Source organism: Bombina bombina, chromosome 4 (genome assembly GCF_027579735.1).
Source record: "Bombina bombina isolate aBomBom1 chromosome 4, aBomBom1.pri, whole genome shotgun sequence".
In the NCBI taxonomy this organism is placed as follows: domain Eukaryota; kingdom Metazoa; phylum Chordata; class Amphibia; order Anura; family Bombinatoridae; genus Bombina; species Bombina bombina.
This window is the reverse complement of record NC_069502.1, coordinates 230,733,572-230,756,165: the sequence shown is the minus strand read 5'-3', so window position 1 is coordinate 230,756,165 and position 22,594 is coordinate 230,733,572. Positions and strand designations below refer to the sequence as shown.

Sequence of the window (22,594 nt, the reverse complement as noted above, 5' to 3'; positions counted from 1 at the left end):
CAAATGGGTGGTGCCATAGTTAGATCTGATGGCGTCCTGTCAAAACGCAAAGCTTCCAAGGTAGGGCTTAAGGTCAAGAGATCTGCAGGCCGTTCTGATAGATGCTCTGGCGGTTTCTTGGGTTTTCAGGTTGGCATACCAGTTTCCTACGTTTGCTCTCCTTCCACGAGTCATTGCTCGTATCAAACAGGAGAGGTCATCTGTGATTCTAATAGCCCCTGTGTGGCCTCGCAGAATCTGGTTTGCAGACCTAGTGGAGAAGTCATCTCTCCCACCTTGGAGACTACCTCTGAAGAAGGACCTCCTGATTCACGGTCCCTTTCTTCATCCAAATCTCGTTTCTCTGAAGCTGACTGCTTGGAGATTGAATGCTTAATTCTGTCTAAGCGTGTTCATTGAGACCATGATTTAGGCTTGCAAGCATGTTACTAGAAAGATTTGCCATAAGATATGGTGTAAATATCTTTATATTAATAATATTAATTAACTATTATTATATATATATATTATATTAGTGTGAATCCAAGGGCTACTCTTGGAGTAGAATTAGAATTCCTAGAATTTGATATTTTCTTCAGGAAGGCCTGGAGAAAGGATTGCCAGTCATTACCCTGAAGGTTCAGATTTCTGCTTTATCAGTTTTACTATATAAACGTTTGGCAGATGTGCAATCTTTTTTGTCAGGCCTTGGTCAAAATCAGGCCTGTCTTTAAGTCTGTTGCTCCTCCTTGGAACCTTAACCTTGTTCTTAAAGTATTACAGCTGGCTCCATTTGAGTCGTTGCATTCCATAGACATTTAGTTGTAATCTTGGAAGGTTTTGTTTCTTGTTGCTATCTCTTCTGCTGATTATGTCAAAAAGTGATTATGTCAAAAAAGTTAACATGTTTGATACCACTGAACCTTCCACCTCTTAGGGGTCCCCGTCCCGTGAGGAGCACACCCTGCTTTCATCTCCTAATACACATGCAGTTTCCTATAGCATGCCTGATCCTCCATCTGGAGGAGGCCTTTTCTCTCCAGACTTCACTGCGCAGTTGAAAACGGTGGCGTCTGCTGCCATTAGTGCTTTACCCTGCCCTGCTAAGCGCAAGCGAAAGGTCAAATATTGCTATCCTTCCCAGGGGTCATCATCTAGTTTATTGACTATAGCTGATAGACGGTTTTCTGATGATGAAGTTCGAACTTTCTGGGTCTGAATCGGCTGCCTCTAAGCCTCCGATTGCAGAGGAACCAGATTTTAGATTTAGGATGGAGCACTTACGCTTTCTTTTAAAGGAAGTTCTGGCTACCTTAGAGGTTCCAGAGGCCAAACTGCCTGAAGAACCCTTAATTCCTAAGCTGGATAGAGTTTACAAAGACAGAGTCATTCCTCAGACTTTCCCTGTTCCTGTTAAGATGTCAAACATTATTTAGAACTAATGGGAGAGGATTGGTTCTTCCTTCACCTCTTCGTCTGACTTTATGAAACTGTTCCCGGTCCCAGTTGTGGGGTTCCGTCCCTAAGGTGAATGGAGCTGTCTCCACGCTTGCAAAATGCACTACTATCCCTCTGGAGGATATTTCGTTGTTGAAAGAGACCATGGATAAAAAGATGGAAACTCTGGGAGAGGCGGGGCGTAGCTGCGCAGCGTGATGGTTGTGCTGATGTGAAGCTCCAAAGCCTTTCTCGCTCCACTGGCCCACAGTGTGCTAATTTTGGGCATATAACCCCATCAGAACAACGGACATTCATTGGGAGCAAGCCGACTAAGCAGCGGATATGTCGCATTAACAGAAAACATGAATAACGGAGATAACAGAAGTAAATAAAAAGTCTGGTCGCCATCTTGGATTCCGGCGTACTCTACAAACCGGATCATAAACAGTCTCTCTGTCTGTAGAATTGGCATCCACACAGCCCAAGCGCCCCTGTCGATGATACATTCAGAGTAGCAGTCTGTGGGGTAAGATCCGCATTAAGAGACATACAAATACTCCACTATGGCCTCACAAAACTGATCCACTATACACAAGCAAAAGGCAAAATAACCATGATGCAGACCTCAGAATGTTAGTATCTCAAGCATGCAAAGCCTTCTCAAATACAGCTGCCAATATACCCTAACCTAACAAGATATTTAAAATGGCTAAGAGAGACGTTGTTTATCATTAAAGTGCAGCTACATATCAATAAACCCATGCATTTTGTATAAATAACTCAGGACCAGGAGAATGCTAACATGCTGATAGAAGCCCAATGTGCATGAGTACGGATAACCTATGTTACATATGAACGGTGTGATAAAGTATTTTCCTTATGGTGTATCCAGAGCAGCGCATCTCATCAATTCCTCTGATGGAATCTTAAAAGCACATTGGTGAACATATCATAGGCTCAGTGTTTACCACCCCTATTTGCATCGCTTTGTCTCACGTATCCTCCACGCACCAATACATTATAAAATACTTCACGCTCCTCTTTGCTTATGGCAGCTAGAAAATCTGCCAGAAAGCTTAACAAAGCTTCAGCTTCAAAGATCCAGTCGGTGAGCTCCTTTTTTGCTTTACAAGACCAAGCTCTTCACATAACACCAACAGGAGACACACAATCTGACAGCATGGCAGCACAGGCACCCACATTATTGCCTTCATCCTCTACAGACCAATTGACACAAATTCAGAACACTATAGCTACTCTCCCATCAAAATCTGACATTGCTGATCTGAAATCTTTCATTAAATCGAAAATATCTTCTGTAAAGAGAGAGATCAACGAATTGGGATCTAGGATTGAGTGTTTGGAAGAAGGCCAAGAAAATCTGGAATCAATAGTCAGCAATAACACTCAATACTTCAATTGCCAGGACTCAATGATCCAGGACTTACAACTGAAAGTGGAAGATCTTGACAACCGCCGCAGCAACCTGTGAATAAGGGGAGTCCCTGAGGACATTTTAAGTGAACATATAACTACATATCTCCTACAACTGTTCAAACAACTAGTCCCCACACTGGAAATGACAGAAGCTTCTTTGGAGAGAGCTCACAGAGCTCTGCGCCCAAGACCTAAACCAGACAGTCCCCCTCGGGATATCATTCTGAAAGACTTACCGACTGGCAAAGCCCCGGGCCCTGATGGGTTTAGTAATCGATATTACAAGCAATTTCAAGAAGAATTAATACCCCAACTTTCACACCTTTTTAACCATATTGATTAATCTAAATCCTTTTCCCCTAGCCTACTTGAGGCCCATATTACCTTGTTACCAAAACCTAACAAATCTTTAGACCACCCATCACACTATAGACCAATCTCCCTTCTAAATTCAGATATTAAAATTTTCGCAAAAGTATTCGCAAACCATATGAATGGTACTCTGTCGGACATAATCCATCAGGACCAAGTGGGATTTATCCCAAAGAGGGAAGCTAAGGACAACATGGTCAGGGCCTTAAACCTCATACATTTAGCACAAAACAAAGAAATTCTGTGTATTCTACTGTCAATTGACGCAGAGAAGGCCTTTGACCATGTTGACTGGAAGTTTTTACGCCTCACATTGGAATCCATGGGATTTGGCCCTATTATGTTAAATAGACTATTTTCCCTTTATTCCCATCCTAACGCTAAATTATTAATCAATGGAACTTTGTCTACATCCTTTACTATATCTAATGGCACCCGTCAGGGTTGTCCCCTTTCTCCACTGTTATTTGCATGCTTCATTGAAACCATTGCGACTAAAATAAGACAGGACCCTCTCATAAAAGGGTTACAGGCAGGACCACACTCTTATATCCTCTCACTCTTTGCAGATGACATATTATTTTCACTTTCCAAACCAGATTCTTCTATCCCACCCCTCCTACATGAATTTTATTTATTTCACTCATTATCTAACGTTAAGATTAACTCGGATAAATCCAAAGTCTTGAATATTAACCTAGATGACTCCATCCTTCTTAGAGTAAAAAGAATTACCCCTTTTACATGGTGCAAATCTACACTCCATTACCTAGGTATAGATTTAGCTACAACAAAAGAAGAAACTTCCAAAAAAATACGAACTGATTAAGAAAACTATTATTCGAGATCTCTCTTCTTGGTTAACCAAAAGGCTATCATGGTCAGATAAAATTAACATCCTTAAAATGAACATATTTCCAAGACTGTTATACATTCTACAATCATTACCAATTCCACTACCCACAAAATACATATCAAGCATCCAGAAAGCGTTCAGTGATTTTGTATGGAATAGAAAACCTCCTAGAATCAACACCAACATAATGCAAAAGCCCAAACTTCTGGGAGGGTTAGGTATCCCTAATATAACATTATACCAACAAGCAATTTTTTTTACAAAGAATAGTTGACTGGCATATTCATTACAATCATAAAAGGTGGGTACAATTAGAACACTCAATATCAGACACTCCACACCTAGGAAGATTGTGCTGGAGCATGGAGAACTTGAAACACAAGTTAGCCAATAGCTCCCCTCCTATATTAGAAACTTTCACGGTTTGGGATTACATCCTATCCAAAAACACAATGATCTCATCAAAACGATCCCCCCTCACCTCGCTCATCAAAAATGGGCAATTTACCATAGGAAGCCACACCACAGTAAGCACAATAGACCTAACTGTCCGCGATCTCAGTGTTCATATGATAACATCAAAAGAACAGATACTCCCTCAGAAAGATCTAATAGATAAGGGCTACACTTATTTCCATAGTTGGTTTAATTACCATAGAGTACACCGGTTTGTCTCACAACACGAACACAGCAGAAACATGGTCAGACCTCTAACAAACTTTGAATCCCTATGTACTCGCACTCCACCAATCACTCATACCCTTTCACTGATACACAAACTATTAACCATAAACTCACCTGGCTACATATCACAATACCTTGAGAACTGGGAAGATAACCTGGGAATAATCATCCTTCCTCAAACGGGCGCAATGATTTTCCAGAACATAACAAAAACGTCAATATCACTCTCTGTGGTGGAAATTAATTTAAAAATCTTGCACAGGTGGTATCTTACCCCTAAAAAACTCCATCGCTTATTCCGACACAGATCTGACCTGTGTTGGAGATGTGGCCACAGAGGCAGCGGCATGGCGCATATGTGGTGGTGGTGGTGGTGCAATTCAATACAAACCTTTTGGAGACTAATTATAACAGAAATAGAATCGATCCTGGACCTCCAATTTCCCTTGGATCCATTGATTTGGTTGTTATGCAAACCCCCCAAAATCAAGTACAAACCCTACAAAAAACTATTCTATGTTATGACAAACAGCATAAAAGTTTTATTAGCTAGGAACTGGAAATGCAAAACTACCCCAACACTAGAAATGTGATCTCATAGAGTTTCAGAATTTCTAGAGCTAGAAGAATATTATTATATGAAAAAAGACAAGATGGATATATACACAGAAATATTAAATACATGGGAACAATATTTCAAACAAAAACACCCACAGTCAGAAAAGGACAACACCCTAACCCCCTCAATTACTTAACCAGCACAATTCATAACCAGATATATCCTGAATAGCATGAGTAAACCCCTATAGACCAAATCTATTATTGAACTGCACGCATATGGATGACACAAAACTCACCAACTTTAATGATAATAAAATACAACGACCAAAGTAGGTCGACAAAACTTGAAAACACGAGCAGCTCTCCTCTTTCTTTCTCCCCTTCTTTTTTCTTTTTATAAATATTTATTTTTTCCCCTTTTTTCCCTTCTTCCCGCATAGAAAATCTTATGCCTCAATCATAAAAAAAAAAGTGGAAGATATTATTGTTTTTCAATGTTCAATTTCATTTTAGTATTTAAAACAATACTGAAGTTGTTGTTATGCTGTGACGGAGCTGCGTCTCCCACTTTGTATTATGCAAATCTTGACAATAAAGTCAGTTATAAAAAAATTTAAAAAAAAATTATGATAATATATAATATGTAAGGTGGATCCATAATCATTGCTAATCAGCTAAATATTTTTTTCAAATTACATTCTTTTCATTTTTGATATTTTAAACATATTTATAAGACAATACATTTCAAAGTCTTATTTTAGTTTGATTATTAATTTATTAATAATCTTGTTTGATTGACTCCTTATCGGAATTGATCCATTGACTCCATTATTTTCATGGTTACAGGGGGCAAGGGAGCCTTCCTACCGCAAGATAGAAAGAACAGACCTAAGGGACAATTTAATAATTTCCGTTCCTTTCGTTCTGATAAATCCCAGTGCCAGCAATCCTCCGCTAAGACCGAGCAGACTTGGAAGCCGGCTCAGTCCTGGAATAAGTCCAAGCAGAGCAAGAAACCCACTGAGACTAAATCAGCATGAAGAGGTCGCCCCCGGTCCATCTATGGATCAGGTAGGGGGCAGACTCTCTTCTCAGAAGCTTGGTTCAAGTCTCTTCCACCTAAGGGCAGATTCCTTCTCTCAAATCTGTCATCAAAACCAGAAAAGAGGGATGCCTTTCTGGGGTGCGTTCGGGATCTGTCCTCCTTAGGAGTCATTGTCCCAGTTCCCATAGAGGGACGAGACTTGGGATACTACTCAAACCTTTTTGTGGTCCCAAAAAAGGAGGGAACTTTCCGCCCGATTCCGGACCTAAAGTGCTTAAACAAGTTTCTGAACGTCCCCTTGTTCAAGATGGAGACGATAAGGTCTATCCTTCCCTTAGTCCAGAAGGGATAGTTCCATGACCACTATAGATCTGAAGGAAGCTTACCTTCATGTCCCAATCCACAGGGAACACTTTCAGTTCCTAGGCTTGCCTTCCTGGACCAGCACTTCCAGTTTATTGCTCTTCTGCCTAGCTACTACCCCAAGAATTTTCACAAAGATTCTGGTGGCTCTCTTAGCCCTGGCCAGAACTCAGGGCATTGCAGTAGCTCCTTACTTGAACGATATTCTGGTACAAGCACCATCCTTTTGTCTGGCGGAAGAACATTTGGAATCTCTTCTCTCTCTTCTTTGATCCCATGGATGGAAGATAAACTTAGAAAATAGTTCTCTTATTCCAAGCACCAGGGTAGAATTCCTAGGCACTATAATAGACTCACTAGTCATGAGGATATTTCTTTCAGACCAATAGACACTGCAAGCTGGCTTCGGCATATCTTGCCCTCCGGACCTCCTCAAGGCCCTCTGTGGCGCAGCTGTACATGCTGAGACAGTGGAACGGTAATCGGTTGGATCTGTCTCAACAGATCTCTCTAGACAACTGGTCGAGAGAATCGCTCTCTTGGTGGCTCTGTCCAGATCACCTGTCCCGAGGGACATCCTTTTGAAGACCATCCTGGCAGATTGTGACTACAGATGCGAGTCTCTCGCGGAGCAGTTGGGGGAGCCAAGAAGGCTTTAGGACCTTTGGTCTCAGGAGGAGAGCTCTCTTCCGATCAAACTTCTGGAACTTCGAGCAATCTTCAATGTTCTGAAGACTTGGCCCCGTCTGGGTTCATCCCAGTTAATCAGATTCCAATCAGACAATATCACCTCGGTGGCTTACATCAACCACCAGGGAGGAACGAGGAGCTCCATAGCAATGAGGTAAGTATCTCGGATTCTGAAGTGGGTGGAGGCCCACAACTATTTGCTGTCAGCGATCCACATTCTGGCTGTGGACAACTGGGAAGGGGATTTTCTCAGCAGACAATCCTTTCATCAGGGGGAATGGTCTCTCCATCCCGAGGTGTTTGCGGAGATATGCAACAGGTTCAGTCTAATATACCTTTTTCCGCCATTACCTCCTCTTCCTCGAGTAGTGGCCCGCATCAAGCAGGAGCGGGCAACAGTTATACTGATTGATCCATTGTCGCTGCAAAGTATGTGGTACGCGGATCTAGTGGGGATGTCGTCATCTCCTCCATAGAAGTAACATTGTCGCAGGGATCTGAAGGAACAAGGTCCTTTTGTTCATCAAAATCTAGATTCTCTGAGGCTGATTGCGTGGAGATTGAACGCTTAGTCCTAGCCAAGAGAGGTTTCTCTGAGAGAGTTATTTATACTCTCATTCAAGCTTGTAAGCCGCTTACTCGTCACATCTATCATAAGGTGTGGAGGACCTACTTATTCTGGTGTTAAGAGCGTGGATTCCCCTGGCATAAGGTCAGGGTTTCCAGGATTCTTTCCTTTCCAGGATGTTCTGGAGAAGGGCCTTTCTGCTAGCTCCCTTTAGGGACAGATTTTGGCCCTATCTGTTTTACTGCACAAGAGGCTCGCTGAGCTTCCAGGTGTTCAGTCTTTTGTTCAGGCTCTGGCTAGAATCAGGCCTGTGTTTAGATCTAACGCTCCTCCTTGGAGTTTAAATCTTGTTCTTTTTGCTGAAGGCTCCGTTTAAGCATATGTATGTAGTTGACATTCAATTACTGTCTTGGAAGGTTCTTTTTCTACTGGCTATTGTTTCGGCCGCGCAGAGTCTCTGAAATGGCTGCCTTGCAATGTGAGCCTCCTTACCTAGTATTTCATGCTGATAAGGCTGTTCTTCGTACTGGGTTAGGTTTGCTTCCTAAGGTCGTTTCAGTTCGCAACATCAATCAGGAGATTGTGGTTCCTTCCTTGTGTCCTAATCCTCCTTCATAATTTGGATGTGGTTCGGGCCTTTGTAATGTCCCTTTAAGACATTCCACTTCCATCCCTTACCCTCTATAAATAGCCACTTCCTGTATAGATCCTTGCTTGATTATTTTGTATCTTTCCCTCCTACTTTTTGGAAACTCAGTATCAACTTATCAAGTCAGATTAAATTTATATCTTATATTTCACTTCTCCTAAGGAGTGTCAGGACGCAATACTTTCCCAAACAAGAACTGTTTCATAACCTTTAACATTTATCTTACTTATTCCTCAGTGTAAGGTGTTAGCAGCTCTCTCAGTCTGGCTCTGGATCAATTATACCGGACTTCAATCATACCACCTCCTCTTCTCTGAACCCTCAGGATTCAGTTACAGCTTCGGACATACTACGCACTGTGATAAGTCACACAACTCATACTGTATTTCACAGGTATTTACCTTAATAACCAATTCGCTGCACTCTTTCCTTCCTTACTATAGAGCCGTGAGCAGGCCTGTTCACAAATTAGGAAGAAGGTTTCAGATTCATCCGCCATCACAGCGTCTCACGCTGCATCGCTCCAAGAACAGGAGAACTAAAGGTATTGCTACTTTCTAACAAAACTGTTGCTTAATTGTTCTTAACAATAGAAACTGTATTTGCATCTTAAACCGCAATTCCTCTGACGTATAACTAAGAACTCTCTCACTGAATCTAGTTATAAAGACGCTCATTTACTACAGCAGTCATATTTCCATACTGCTTATCTGTTGTGCATTTCCACTCATTTATAACAGCCAAAGTCAGCTTGACTAAGCTTTAACTGATTTAGTCTGTGAGTCGTTTTTGATAAAATCGCTAGCTCTTATAAAGCCTTTAATTAAGAGAAATATTATTAGGTATTAAGAGCTAGCTACAAAACCAAATATATATATATATATATTCACAGTTAAAAGAAACATAACATAATAATCAAGCCTAAAAAGGAATGGATGCTCAGGCCATTAAAACAGAGTTTGAAACTCTGAATCAAAAAGTTGATTACCTTGCAAGAGCACTCACAGAAGTACAAGCAGAAAACACTGCACTAAAGAATATTTACAAAGAGATTATAACCCCTAGAAATTCAGATCCCCCTGAACCACACATTAACCCACCTCCAGTATTCTCAGGAAAAAGGTCGGATTTCAGAGGGTTTAAAAATGCTTGCCTCCTCCTTTTCTCTATGAAACCTCACACTTATCACACAGAGAAGATAAAAGTGTGTACTGTCATATCCTACTTAACCGGTGAACCCAGGGCATGGGCAAACCGATTTTTTGAAACTGAAGATGTAATCCTAGATTCACTTGATTCTTTTTTTTCCTCCATGGCCTCATTATATGAGGATGCCAATACACAGATAAACGCAGAAACCAAACTTCGAGCTTTGAGACAAGGGAAACGTCCTGTAGAGGATTATGTCACGGAATATCAGATGTGGGCCACAGACACCATGTGGAATGACATCACGTTGCGGAACCAATTCAGACTCGGCCTTAATGATAATTTGAAAGATGAGATATCTAGGGTAGAGATGCCTGACACTTTAAACGGACTCATCAAGCTGGCTACCACTTTAGATCGCAGACTGAGAGAACGCCGCACTGAGAGACTTTGCACGGACGTGACTCAAAGGAGACCCATAGCAACTTACATTGACAGAAATAACCCTGTCTCTGTGCCCATGGAGATCGGCGTTATCAAGGCTCCACTCACCCCTGAAGAGAAAGCTAGAAGGCGCAACTCGAATCTATGTCTTTACTGCGCTAGTAAGGATCACTCTGTAACAACATGCCCTATATTGCAACGTACAAAGAAGGGTAAGCCATCACACCTTTATTCTGTTTCCCTACAGAAAGACAATCATGCACTCACTATGGTTTTATTCTTGCAGTGGGAATCTCATCAGGTCAAGACTGAAGCCTTAATTGATTCTGGTGCTTATGGTTGCTTTATAGATGCTTCTTTTGTTTCACAAAATAAAATACCTACTATCACAAAGAAAAATCCTCTCTTTCTTAAGGTAATAGATGGTTCTTTTATCCAAAATGGACCATTAACCCATCATACTGTACCTTTACTGATACACACAACAGATGGACATGTAGAATATCAAAGTTTTGACATAATACCAACATCAATTCATACTGTCATCCTAGGGTTACCTTGGTTAGTAAAACATAACCCTAGTATTAGTTGGGAGAATTTTAAGATTACCTTCACTTCACCATTTTGCAAAAACACTTGTTTTCCACAACAAAACATTTGCACACTACAAACAGCCATACCACCTGAATACCAGGACTTATCCGATGTCTTTGATATAAAAGAAGCTGACACGTTACCACCCCATAGGACTTTCGACTGTCCCATAGATTTAATTCCAGGTTCAGTACCTCCTTTTGGTAAAATATATCCATTGTCCCAACAAGAATTACAGTATCTTAGGGATTATTTAGACGACAGTCTCAGAAAGGGTTTTATAGTACCTTCTGTATCACCTGCTGCAGCAGGCATTTTCTTCGTGAAAAATAAAGATCACACACTGAGGCCCATTATTGATTATAGGGCTCTGAATTCAGTTACCATCAAGAATCGTTACCCACTCCCACTCATCCCCGAACTTTTGGAACGCCTCAATGGTGCTACTATTTTCACCAAACTCGATTTAAAGGGGGCGTATAATTTGATTAGGATTAAAGAAGGGGATGAGTGGAAGACTGCTTTCAGAACCCGATATGGGCTTTTTGAATATAGGGTTATGCCCTTTGGACTCTGCAATGCCCCGGCAACTTTTCAGAGTTTCATCAATGAAATATTCAAAGACCTTGTTGACATCTGCGTCATAATATATTTAGACGATATTCTAATTTACTCTAGAACCACTACAGAACACATAAAACATGTCAGATGGGTCCTTATGAGGTTGCGTGAACATAAACTGTTCGCGAAACTAGAGAAATGCCTATTCCATGTAAACAGAATTAAATTTCTTGGATATATAGTCACTCCGGATAGAATTGAAATGGACCCTGAAAAAGTATCTGCGATAAAGGATTGGCCCCAACCTAAAACAGTGAGATCTTTACAAAGGTTTCTTGGGTTCACAAATTTTTACCGCAGATTTATTCGTAACTTTTCTACCATAGTAAAACCTTTAACCAAATTAACTACAACAAAAACTAGGTACTGCTGGACTAAAGAAGCTGAGACTTCTTTCCAGTTATTAAAAGAAAAATTCTTAACAGCTCCCATTCTATCTATTCCAGATCACACTTGTGAATTTATATTAGAGACAGATGCTTCAGACACTGGTCTCGGGGCAATTCTCTCCCAAAGGAATCCTATAGATGGGATACAACATCCAGTTGCCTATTATTCTAGGATGTTACAACCAGCTGAGTTAAACTATACTATAGGGGATAAAGAGTTATTGGCCATTAAGACCGCCTTAGAAGTGTGGAGACATATTTTAGAAGGAACAGACAAACCTTTTATAATATACACAGATCATAAGAATCTTCAATATTTACGTCAAAGTAAAACTCTCTCCTCAAGACAGGTAAGGTGGTCACTATTTTTAGATAGGTTTAACTTTCTGATAACCTACAGGCCAGGACATTTAAACACAAAGGCTGATGCTCTCTCACGTTTACATGAGCAGAATCAGAAGTCCGAAAACACCATGACTCTTATACCACCTCACAAAGTCGTAGGAAAGCTTACACCACTAGAAAACGACATCATCCAGGCACTCCAGACGGACGTTATACCTAATATACCATCCTTGAGAAAGGATCACACTGGTCTTTACTATTACTATGACAAGTTATACATTCCTCTACAACTTAGAACTTACATATTACAACAATTCCATGATACCCCACTTTCTGGTCATCAAGGTATAGTTAAAACAAAAGAAGCAATCAATAGATATTTCTGGTGGCCCAAGATAGCTGACTCCATCCAGCAATACATCGTATCCTGTACAGTATGTGCTAGAAACAAAACAGAAAGATTGAAACCTATTGGTCTCCTCACTCCTTTGCCAGTCCCAGATATTCCTTGGAGTGTTATATCTATGGACTTTATTGTCGCCCTACCATATTCTCAAAACCATAATACCATCATGGTAGTAGTTGATCATCTCACGCGATTGGCTCATTTCGTACCTTTAACTTCTTTGCCATCTGCAACTGAGACTGCTGATGCTTTCATAAACAACATTGTACGTCTCCATGGTATACCTCAAATTGTCATTACAGATCGTGGATCCCAATTCACCTCTCATTTCTGGAGGGCCTTATGTTCGGCTTTACGTATAAAATCTAGACTAACCACTGCATATCATCCCCAAGCTAATGGACTCACTGAGAGAGTTAATGGGATATTGGAGCAGTATCTACGTTGCTACACCACTCATTTACAAGACGACTGGTTCTCTTTACTGCCGTTAGCCGAATTCTCATACAATAATTCAGTCTCTGCTTCAACCAAGTTAAGTCCTTTCTTTGCCACCTACGGATACCATCCTCAAACTGTCCAGATCTCTCGACTACATTCTAATTCTCCAGCAGCTACCTCATACCTCACCAATCTTAAGGAGTCCCTTGTTTTCCTAAAGGAACATTTAAAATCTGCTAAGCTTTCGCAAAAACATTACTATGACCTAAGACATAGGGACAGTCCGAATTATAAACTGGGCGACTTAGTATGGTTATCCACTAAATACCTCAGATTATCAGTTCCTTCTCGGAAACTGGCTAATCAGTTCATTGGACCTTTTCCAATAAAAAGGATACTCAATCCAACTTCTGTTACACTGGATCTCCCGAGAAAATACAGGATACATCCCACATTCCATGTGGCGCTCTTAAAACCTTATGTCCAAGACACTTTCAGGGATCGGCCAAGAAAACCACCTCCACCTATTCAATTGAAGGACCACGTCGAATATGAGTTGGATACTATACTCGACTCTCGGACTTTCCGTGGTCATCTTGAGTACCTAGTTCGTTGGAAAGGCTATGGTCCGGAGGAGGATTCATGGGTGCCCAAGTCACATATCCATGCCGACCATCTGTTGGATAAGTTTCATGCCAGATACCCTGATAAACCGGCATCCTCGGAGCGGATGCCTTGAAGGGGGGGATCTGTAATGTCCCTTTAAGACATTCCACTTCCATCCCTTACCCTCTATAAATAGCCACTTCCTGTATAGATCCTTGCTTGATTATTTTGTATCTTTCCCTCCTACTTTTTGGAAACTCAGTATCAACTTATCAAGTCAGATTAAATTTATATCTTATATTTCACTTCTCCTAAGGAGTGTCAGGACGCAATACTTTCCCAAACAAGAACTGTTTCATAACCTTTAACATTTATCTTACTTATTCCTCAGTGTAAGGTGTTAGCAGCTCTCTCAGTCTGGCTCTGGATCAATTATACCGGACTTCAATCATACCACCTCCTCTTCTCTGAACCCTCAGGATTCAGTTACAGCTTCGGACATACTACGCACTGTGATAAGTCACACAACTCATACTGTATTTCACAGGTATTTACCTTAATAACCAATTCGCTGCACTCTTTCCTTCCTTACTATAGAGCCGTGAGCAGGCCTGTTCACAAATTAGGAAGAAGGTTTCAGATTCATCCGCCATCACAGCGTCTCACGCTGCATCGCTCCAAGAACAGGAGAACTAAAGGTATTGCTACTTTCTAACAAAACTGTTGCTTAATTGTTCTTAACAATAGAAACTGTATTTGCATCTTAAACCGCAATTCCTCTGACGTATAACTAAGAACTCTCTCACTGAATCTAGTTATAAAGACGCTCATTTACTACAGCAGTCATATTTCCATACTGCTTATCTGTTGTGCATTTCCACTCATTTATAACAGCCAAAGTCAGCTTGACTAAGCTTTAACTGATTTAGTCTGTGAGTCGTTTTTGATAAAATCGCTAGCTCTTATAAAGCCTTTAATTAAGAGAAATATTATTAGGTATTAAGAGCTAGCTACAAAACCAAATATATATATATATATTCACAGTTAAAAGAAACATAACAGCCTTGAAGTTCTATATTCAGGCTATGAATGAGTATAGACAGACTTCTTCTTTGTTGTCTATTCTGGGAAGAATAGGGGGCAGAAGGCCTCGTCCTCTTCCTTATCTTTTTGGTTGAGGAGCATTATTCGCTTAGCTTATGAGACAGTGAGACATAAGCCTCCTCAGAGGATTAAGGCTCATTCAACTAGAGCAGTGGCTTCCTCTTGGGCCTTCAAGAATGAGGCCTCTATGGATCAGATTTGTAGGGCGGCTACCTGGTCCTCCTTACATACCTTTTCTAAATTTTACAAGTTTGGCGTTTCTGCTTCGGCTGAAGCAGCTTTTGGAAGAAATGTTTTGCAGGGTGTGGTTCCCTCAGAATAGGGTCCGCCTCTTTTTTGCCCTCCCATTCATTCAGTATCCTCTGGAGCTTGGGTATATGTTTCCCACAAGTAAGGAATGAAGCCGTGGACTCTCCTCATATTAAGAAGGAAAACATAAATTATGCTTACCAGATAATTTCCTTTCCTTCTGTATGAGGAGAGTCCACGGCCCCGCCCGTATTCTCCATAGGGCGGACCTAAATTTTGTTTTTTCTTCTGGCACCATTTATACCCTGATATTTCTCCCCCTACTGTTCCTTGTTCCCTTTGCAGAATGACTGGGATATGAGGGAAGTGGGGGAGGTATTTAAGCCTTTTGGCTGGGGTGTCTTTGCCTCCTCCTGGTGGCCAGGTTCTGTATTTCCCACAAGTAAGGAATGAAGCCATGGACTCCCCTCATACAGAAGGAAAGGAAATTATCTGGTAAGCATAATTTCCGTTTTTGTCAAATGAAGCAATATAATACATCATGGTTTAAAAAGATCAATAGAGTGCATATATTTATAAAATTTCAAACCTACCACCATATATATATATATATATATATATATATATATATATATATATATATATATATATATATATATATATATATATACAGTATATATAATATGAAACAATTGCATTATGGCAGTTTGTGTCTCACTTTAACAATAATGAACTAAATTACAAGTGGAGCGCAATTGATAGCTTTTAAACAAAGCATCTTAAAGGGACATGAAACCTAATTTTTTATTTCATGATTAAGATAGAGTATGTGGTTTTAAAAAAAAAAAAAAACTTTCCAGTTTACTTGGTATCTAATTTGAATTTGTTTTGTTGAAAAGGATACCTAGATAGGCTCAGGAGCTGCTGATTGGTGGCTGCACATATATGCCTTATGTTATCGGCTCTCCAAATGCATTCAGCTAGCAGCAGTATGTTCCTTCTTCAACAAAGGATACCAAGAGAATGAAGAAAAATAGATCATAGAAGTAAGTAAGTCTGCTGATTTATATGAATACAACATACCCCCAATTATAAAACAATTTAGGGAAAAACTTAAACTACGGCAAAGTTTACCATTGTCACTCTCGGGACGAGTCGCACTAGTGAAAATGGTTCTCCTCCCGAAATTGTTATATGTACTCCAGAATGTTCCATTAATTCTTTTTGAAAAAGATGTTTGGCTGACGAACAGTTTAATTGGTCAATTTCTCTGGTCAGGGAAAAAAGCACAAATTTCTCTTACTAAACTTTCTCTCCCACGTGAATTTGGAGGCCGGGCAATTCCAGACATTAGAGCATACAATCTCAGTTTCCTGGCACGGATAGCAACCGGGTGGATTCTCTCTAAAGATTATATTTTGAATAATCACCTTGAACTAAGCATTTGTGATCCATATCTTCCTCTAGCACTTCTGCACTCCCCCCCTAAAGAAATACCCACAGAGATTAAAGGACTTAAAATGATTGTCAATCCTATTAAGGCATGGTGGAGGATATCAAAGCTCCTTTCAATTAACCCCAAGGTCTCAAATTATCTTCCTCTGATAGGTAACCCAAGATTTCAAGCTGGGCTTCATTCTGAGTTTTTTTGCAGATGGCATAGGAACGGCTTAAATAAGTTATCCCTTTTGATAGATGGCGACAGAAAATCGATTAAAACATTCGAAGGGCTGAAAGCAGAATTTAATCTACTCAATAAAGACTTCTTTGCTTACCTGCAGATAAGGCATTTTCTGTCTGAAATAACCAGAGAGGCAGGATGGTGCTGGACGTTAGGTAAATTAGAAAACTAGTTTATACTCATTGGAATAAATCAGATGTCCATCTCTGTGTGCTGTCATTTACTTGCCTCCAACAAGGGAACGCTAATATTGGCAAAGCTTGCCTCAACATGGACCTCAATATCGGATCGGAATATGGTGGACTCAAAAACCTTACAACACTCCATAGGCAAAGTGGCAAAGACAACTTTGTCTGCTACATGGAGGGAAACGCACATTAAGTTGCTTCACAGAGCATACTTTACCCCGGAGAAGGGCCACAGGGTACATAATCTGGAATTTGACAGTTGTCCTAAATGTTCACTCTTAGCAGCTGATCTTGAACATATGTTTTGGTTCTGCCCAAAAATCAGAAAAGTATGGTATAAATTAGAATATTGGCTGAACTTTGTGGTGAAAATCTCCCCAATAACTCTCTCCCTATACCAGATTATATTATGTCTTGACAACTCAAATGAGTGTCATCCAAATGATAAGCTGGTGTCTACTTCTATCTTAGCTACTAGATATTTGATAGGTAAAAAATGGAAAATGCGCTCTGTTCCTAGTGTTTCTGAAATTCAGAATTGTTTGAAAAAACAATGCCTTCTAGAGCAAAAATATACAGATATAGACAATGAAGAGGACATAAAGAACTTCTTTAATAAATGGGCAGTTTATATTAAAACACTTTCTGAAAGCGAAATTGAATATATGATCTTTCCATTTCAAAACTCGGAATTAGTTCTTTTGGGTATATGGTAGGCGGAAGGGGGGGGAATATATATATATATATATATATATATATATATATATATATATATATATATATATATATATATATATATATTTTCTTTGTTGCTTGTTGTTTGTTTGGTTTTTTTATTGTTTTTTTTTTGTTTTGTTTTTTGTGTGTGTCTGTTCGTTTTTTGTTTTCTGCTTGTTTTTCTGTTATTCTTAGCGGATAGGTGCAACCCTCAGCCCAGGGTGGGTTAAGATAACTAACTTCACTTGAATAGGACCACACTGATAATACCCCCCCCCCCCCCCAGGTGAACTTTTTATGATTTTCATTGTTTAATAGGGTTTGCCCTGCCATTAAGGGCTGAACTATTAACAATTGCCGTTCTTTACTCTGCCAGATGTTGATTAATAAATAATTTTAGGATAGAGGGAAAAGTTTTCAATAGTGTAGCTCTCGACTAAAGAGGACAGGATGTAAATATTTAAAATATAAGTGCCTACTTTTTTTTTTTTTTTTTTGAATATCATAACTATGAAATTTATAGGCTCGAACGAGTTGTTTTTTTAAGATATGTTTTCCTGTTATGATTTGCAAAGAATTTTTGTTATCTTGCAAGGTGAATGAAAAATGCTCAATTCATTTTTTGCTTTTTTGTTACTTGTATACACTGTTCAAATAAAATAAATGAGATAAAAAAAAAAAAATTTTTAGAGTGTCCTATACTTTTTGTGCTTATGTATTACAAGCAGTTAAAGGGACAGTCAAGTCCAAAAAAAACTTTCATTATTCAAATAGGGCATGTAATTTTAAACAACTTTTCAATGTACTTTTATCACCAATTTTGCTTTGTTCTCTTGGTATTCTTAGTTGAAAGCTAAACCTAGGAGGTTCATATGCTAATTTCTTAGACCTTGAAAGCCGCCTCTATTCTAAATGCATTTTGATCGTTTTTCACCACTAGAGGCGTTCATGCGTTTACATATAGATAACATTGAGTTCATGCACGTGAATTGACATAGGATTGAGCACTGATTGGCTAAAATGCAAGTCTGTCAAAAGAACTGAAATAAGGGGGCAGTCTGCAGAGGCTTAGTTACAAGGTAATTACAGAGGTAAAACGTGTATTATTATAACTGTGTTGTTTATGCAAAACTGGGGAATGGGTAATTAAGGGATTATCTACCTTTTAAAACAACTAAAATTCTGGTGTTGACTGTCCCTTTAAGTTTTGCCCTGAAGCGCATTCCCAAATACTGCTGTAAAATGAAGTAAACCATTATTATTATTATTATTATTAATAGTATAGCACAGCACTACACGAAGAGCTCCACTACTTGCGCTACATTGGCTTAGCACAGCATCGGCTTATTGTTTAAGCAATAACCAATATAAAGTTTGCTGTGGGCCCCTTAGAAGACTATTATATGAGGGATATAGCACACTCACACTCTCCGACATGCTGATATTAGTGCGCCCAAGCCTCTTGAGCAAGTGATAACAATCTCTTTGGTCTTCTAAAATGGGGGTCAAAATAGAAGCACTATTAATTATGCTCAGGTGATGTTAGCACACAAGTGCTAATATTTTTGTGCTCCGCTTGTAGTCTAGGCCAATATGTAGTATAACTGGTGTCTGTCACACAAAGCCCAAGGCTGCTCTGCACTAAGTACTTATTAAGCCCTGACGTCTGTTCCAAAGCTTCTTTAATTCATTAATCACAAAATCTGTACAACAAATGTGAGTGGATAACAACTGTGACATTTAATATTATTGAGATTTTCATAGGAAATAATCCATGCCAAACATCTTATATCCTGGTCCTTTGCCTAGCTCCAGCCTGCCTTGGATGGGTGTATACGCAACTGGGCCTGGGTGAAGAAGGACGTACAAGTTCTGGTTGATGCAATGGAGAAAGATGAGAACCTTCGTTGTTTTGAAGAGGAAGAACCTGGCTCTTACTTCCCTTCAGATGGTTATGCCATCTTTAAACCAAGCAGTAAGTTTCCCTTTAAAGCATGACATGAAAACTTGGAATGAAATATTTTGTAAAATAAGAAACGCTGGTATTAACCGAAACGCTGGTATTAACCAGGTGCAACCTGTTAATTTTGAGTGCATTGCTGTATTTCCTAGAGGTCATGTGCAAAGGTTATAATTAAAACAGTGATAGATGTTACTAAATATATTTTAACTGAATACATAATATTGTAAACATGCTTTTAATCAAGATTTCAAGTGACATGTTAACCAAATGCTAGGTCACTTGAATGTGATGCAGCATATATGTAAAAAGCTGCCTATAAAATGTTACATGAACATCACTATGTAAAAAAGAGGCTATTTTATCTTGACATTTCCTCAGTATCCACTGTAAAGGAACTTTAAGCATCCAATTTGGATGCTTGTCCTGGGACTTGGACACTTTATTTCTTTCCTCAGTTTAAGGAAGTACACGAGATCTCACAAGATCATGATGAAATCCCACAAGATCACAGTAAAGCAAAGTTAACTTAGTACTGATGACGTTGATTGGCTGTTTTATCTTTTTCTACCATGGAGAGTAGCTGAAGGCATGGGCGTCTGCAGAAATTTTTCCAGAGGGGAGCAACTGCCCTAAGCATAATATTAGCGGCAACATGTGAAAAAAGCAGAGTTGCTTGTTGTACACATGAGCTGCACATAATTTTAAACATGGTAGCTCATTGGTGTCTAAAGAGTGACACAAGTAAGTGAGAATACTTAGATATAAGACAAGGCTTGATAAACTCCATTGGAAAACTAGGGCTGCAATATGATGAGAAAACATTGTATTTACATATATATATGAAAATAGATAGAAAGTCTGACACTCTCTTGCAAGCACACAACTAGATTAAAAGCAAAATGGCAGAGATAGTTACAGAGTTTAGCCAAATGGTGATAGGCTCTGGGCCACGTCAAGGTCCCTTCCTCCCTGGGTCTTTACCCTACAACCACATAATACATGCTTTTAATCAGACAAACTAAGATACATACTATATATATATTGTATATATATATATATATATATATATATATATATATATATATATATATAGTCAATTACATAATGTGTTTACCAAAATAGTAGCAATGTTTGGCCAGCAATATGTGCAAGTAATAGTTTAGAACACATGCTATTCCATAGTCCCATTTGAGCAAAATATACATCCAAATGAGACATAAGCTCAGCAGTATGCTCCAATGAGAGATCTGGTCAGATACATGGCCGCACAGCCTACATTAGAAATCTGAACAGATTTATGCTCTTATCAGCCCCCTTTATTACTGCTATATGCCCAGATACGACCTAATATTAATTGTTTGCAGGCTGACACTTTATGACAACTATGTGTTCCCAATGAGATCTGAGAGTCATAACCCCTGAATATTCTTCATACCCGATATGTGCCCAAATTACATTTTAGATCATGTACACCGCTACTGTAGCCCCCAGCATCCTCTTACTCTACTCAGTCAGTCAGTCAGGCCCAGGAGTCTTAGGCATACAGGTAGATGTACTGGCTCCTTTAAAAAAAATCCCACTGCATCCAAGTTCTGCAATAAATGCTTCATACAACACCCACAATGCACACGTTTGCGCACACATTGGCTCACACAGAAACAAGCACTCACTATTTCTCACATACATGAATAAACACACTCTTTCTCAAACACACAAACTCACACTTTTTCTGACACACACACACATACACACTCTTTTCTGGCATACAAATGAGCAAATGTACACTCTTTCTGACACACACACTCACACTCTTGCTCACTCACACTCTTGCTCAAACACATATACACACACAGGAACAAACGCACACACTTGTTCACTCTCACACACACAGGAACAAACACACTTGTTCACTCTCACACACACAGGAACAAACACACATACATGTAAAACCCACTTTAACATAAATATAAAAACATTGACACTTACATGCCAGTTGCTAACATTCTGCATCCTACAGCACAACTCCAGGGGCTGGCCTTTATTCTGATTATTAGCTGACTCCCATACCCATTCTGTACCTCCATTCCCTCAGCAGCATTTAGAAGCACAAGCTACTCCCATTTTTGTGAGTCACTGCACAGGAATTTCAGAATAAGGGAACAAGCAGACTGTGCTGGAACAGCATTGGAAATGAGAGTAAAGCAGCTGTGCCACAATCAGTGGTACAGCTGCAATGTGACGTAAAAAAATATAAACAGTTTGGTACTGGGACCTCTGTACCTGCACCTCCACTGGCCCTAATAATATAATCTACACTGACCTGGAGCAAATGCTGTGTGCTTGGAAATTCCAGGGGGGGGGGGGTTAGTGCCCCATCTTGCCCCCCCCCCCCCCCCCGTCCGGACATCCTTGGCTGAAGGATAACTGCTCAATGGGCACTTACTCTGAGGTGAAGAAATGTTAAGGTAACACTTTTGTGACTACGTTATACTTTATTCCTGTCCTCAAGACAGATTACTATACAGTTATGTTTTATATCTTTCTTAAATTGTACTTCATATTAGCTGAACTACTAATAGCAAGGCATATCTGTGCCACAAGATTTTAGACTGAGGAGAGGCATCTTTGATTGACTCCATGAGAATGTAATCATTAAATCTGGTGACCTTAAGTAGCCCTTCAAAATGTGTGTGAAAGTGAGGCCCAGCTTTCTCCCTACAATGTGATGTTTCTCCATTTACCTTAATACGTAAGGTCCTTCTGGGAATAAAACAGAAACAAAATAGAATTAATGGTTATGTTACACTGTGCTAATGTATTCCTCACTCCTTCCCCCATACAGTCATTTGATTGAGCATAAAATTGTTGTACCAACTGCCTCACATATTGAAATAGTGGACAACATGCTGTGATTTATTTGATGTAACAACACATTATTCTGTAATTTAGATTGTGCTGTATATTGTATTGCAGGACTGGTCAACATAAGAACAAAGCATATTAGTTAGAGTTTCTTTATAGTGAAATATTGTTTTGCGCAGCATGTATTGTTA

General features: G+C 39.6%; 1 protein-coding gene across 1 annotated transcript in view; it reads left to right on the top strand.

The window, feature by feature from the left end:
* Positions 1–22,594, top strand: part of LOC128656116 (sex hormone-binding globulin) — a 122,443-nt gene that overhangs the window by 60,550 nt on the left and 39,299 nt on the right. The window contains exon 5 of the mRNA XM_053709824.1: positions 19,388–19,553. Coding sequence (XP_053565799.1) covers positions 19,388–19,553 — 166 coding nt within the window. The remainder of the gene's footprint in view (positions 1–19,387; positions 19,554–22,594) is intronic.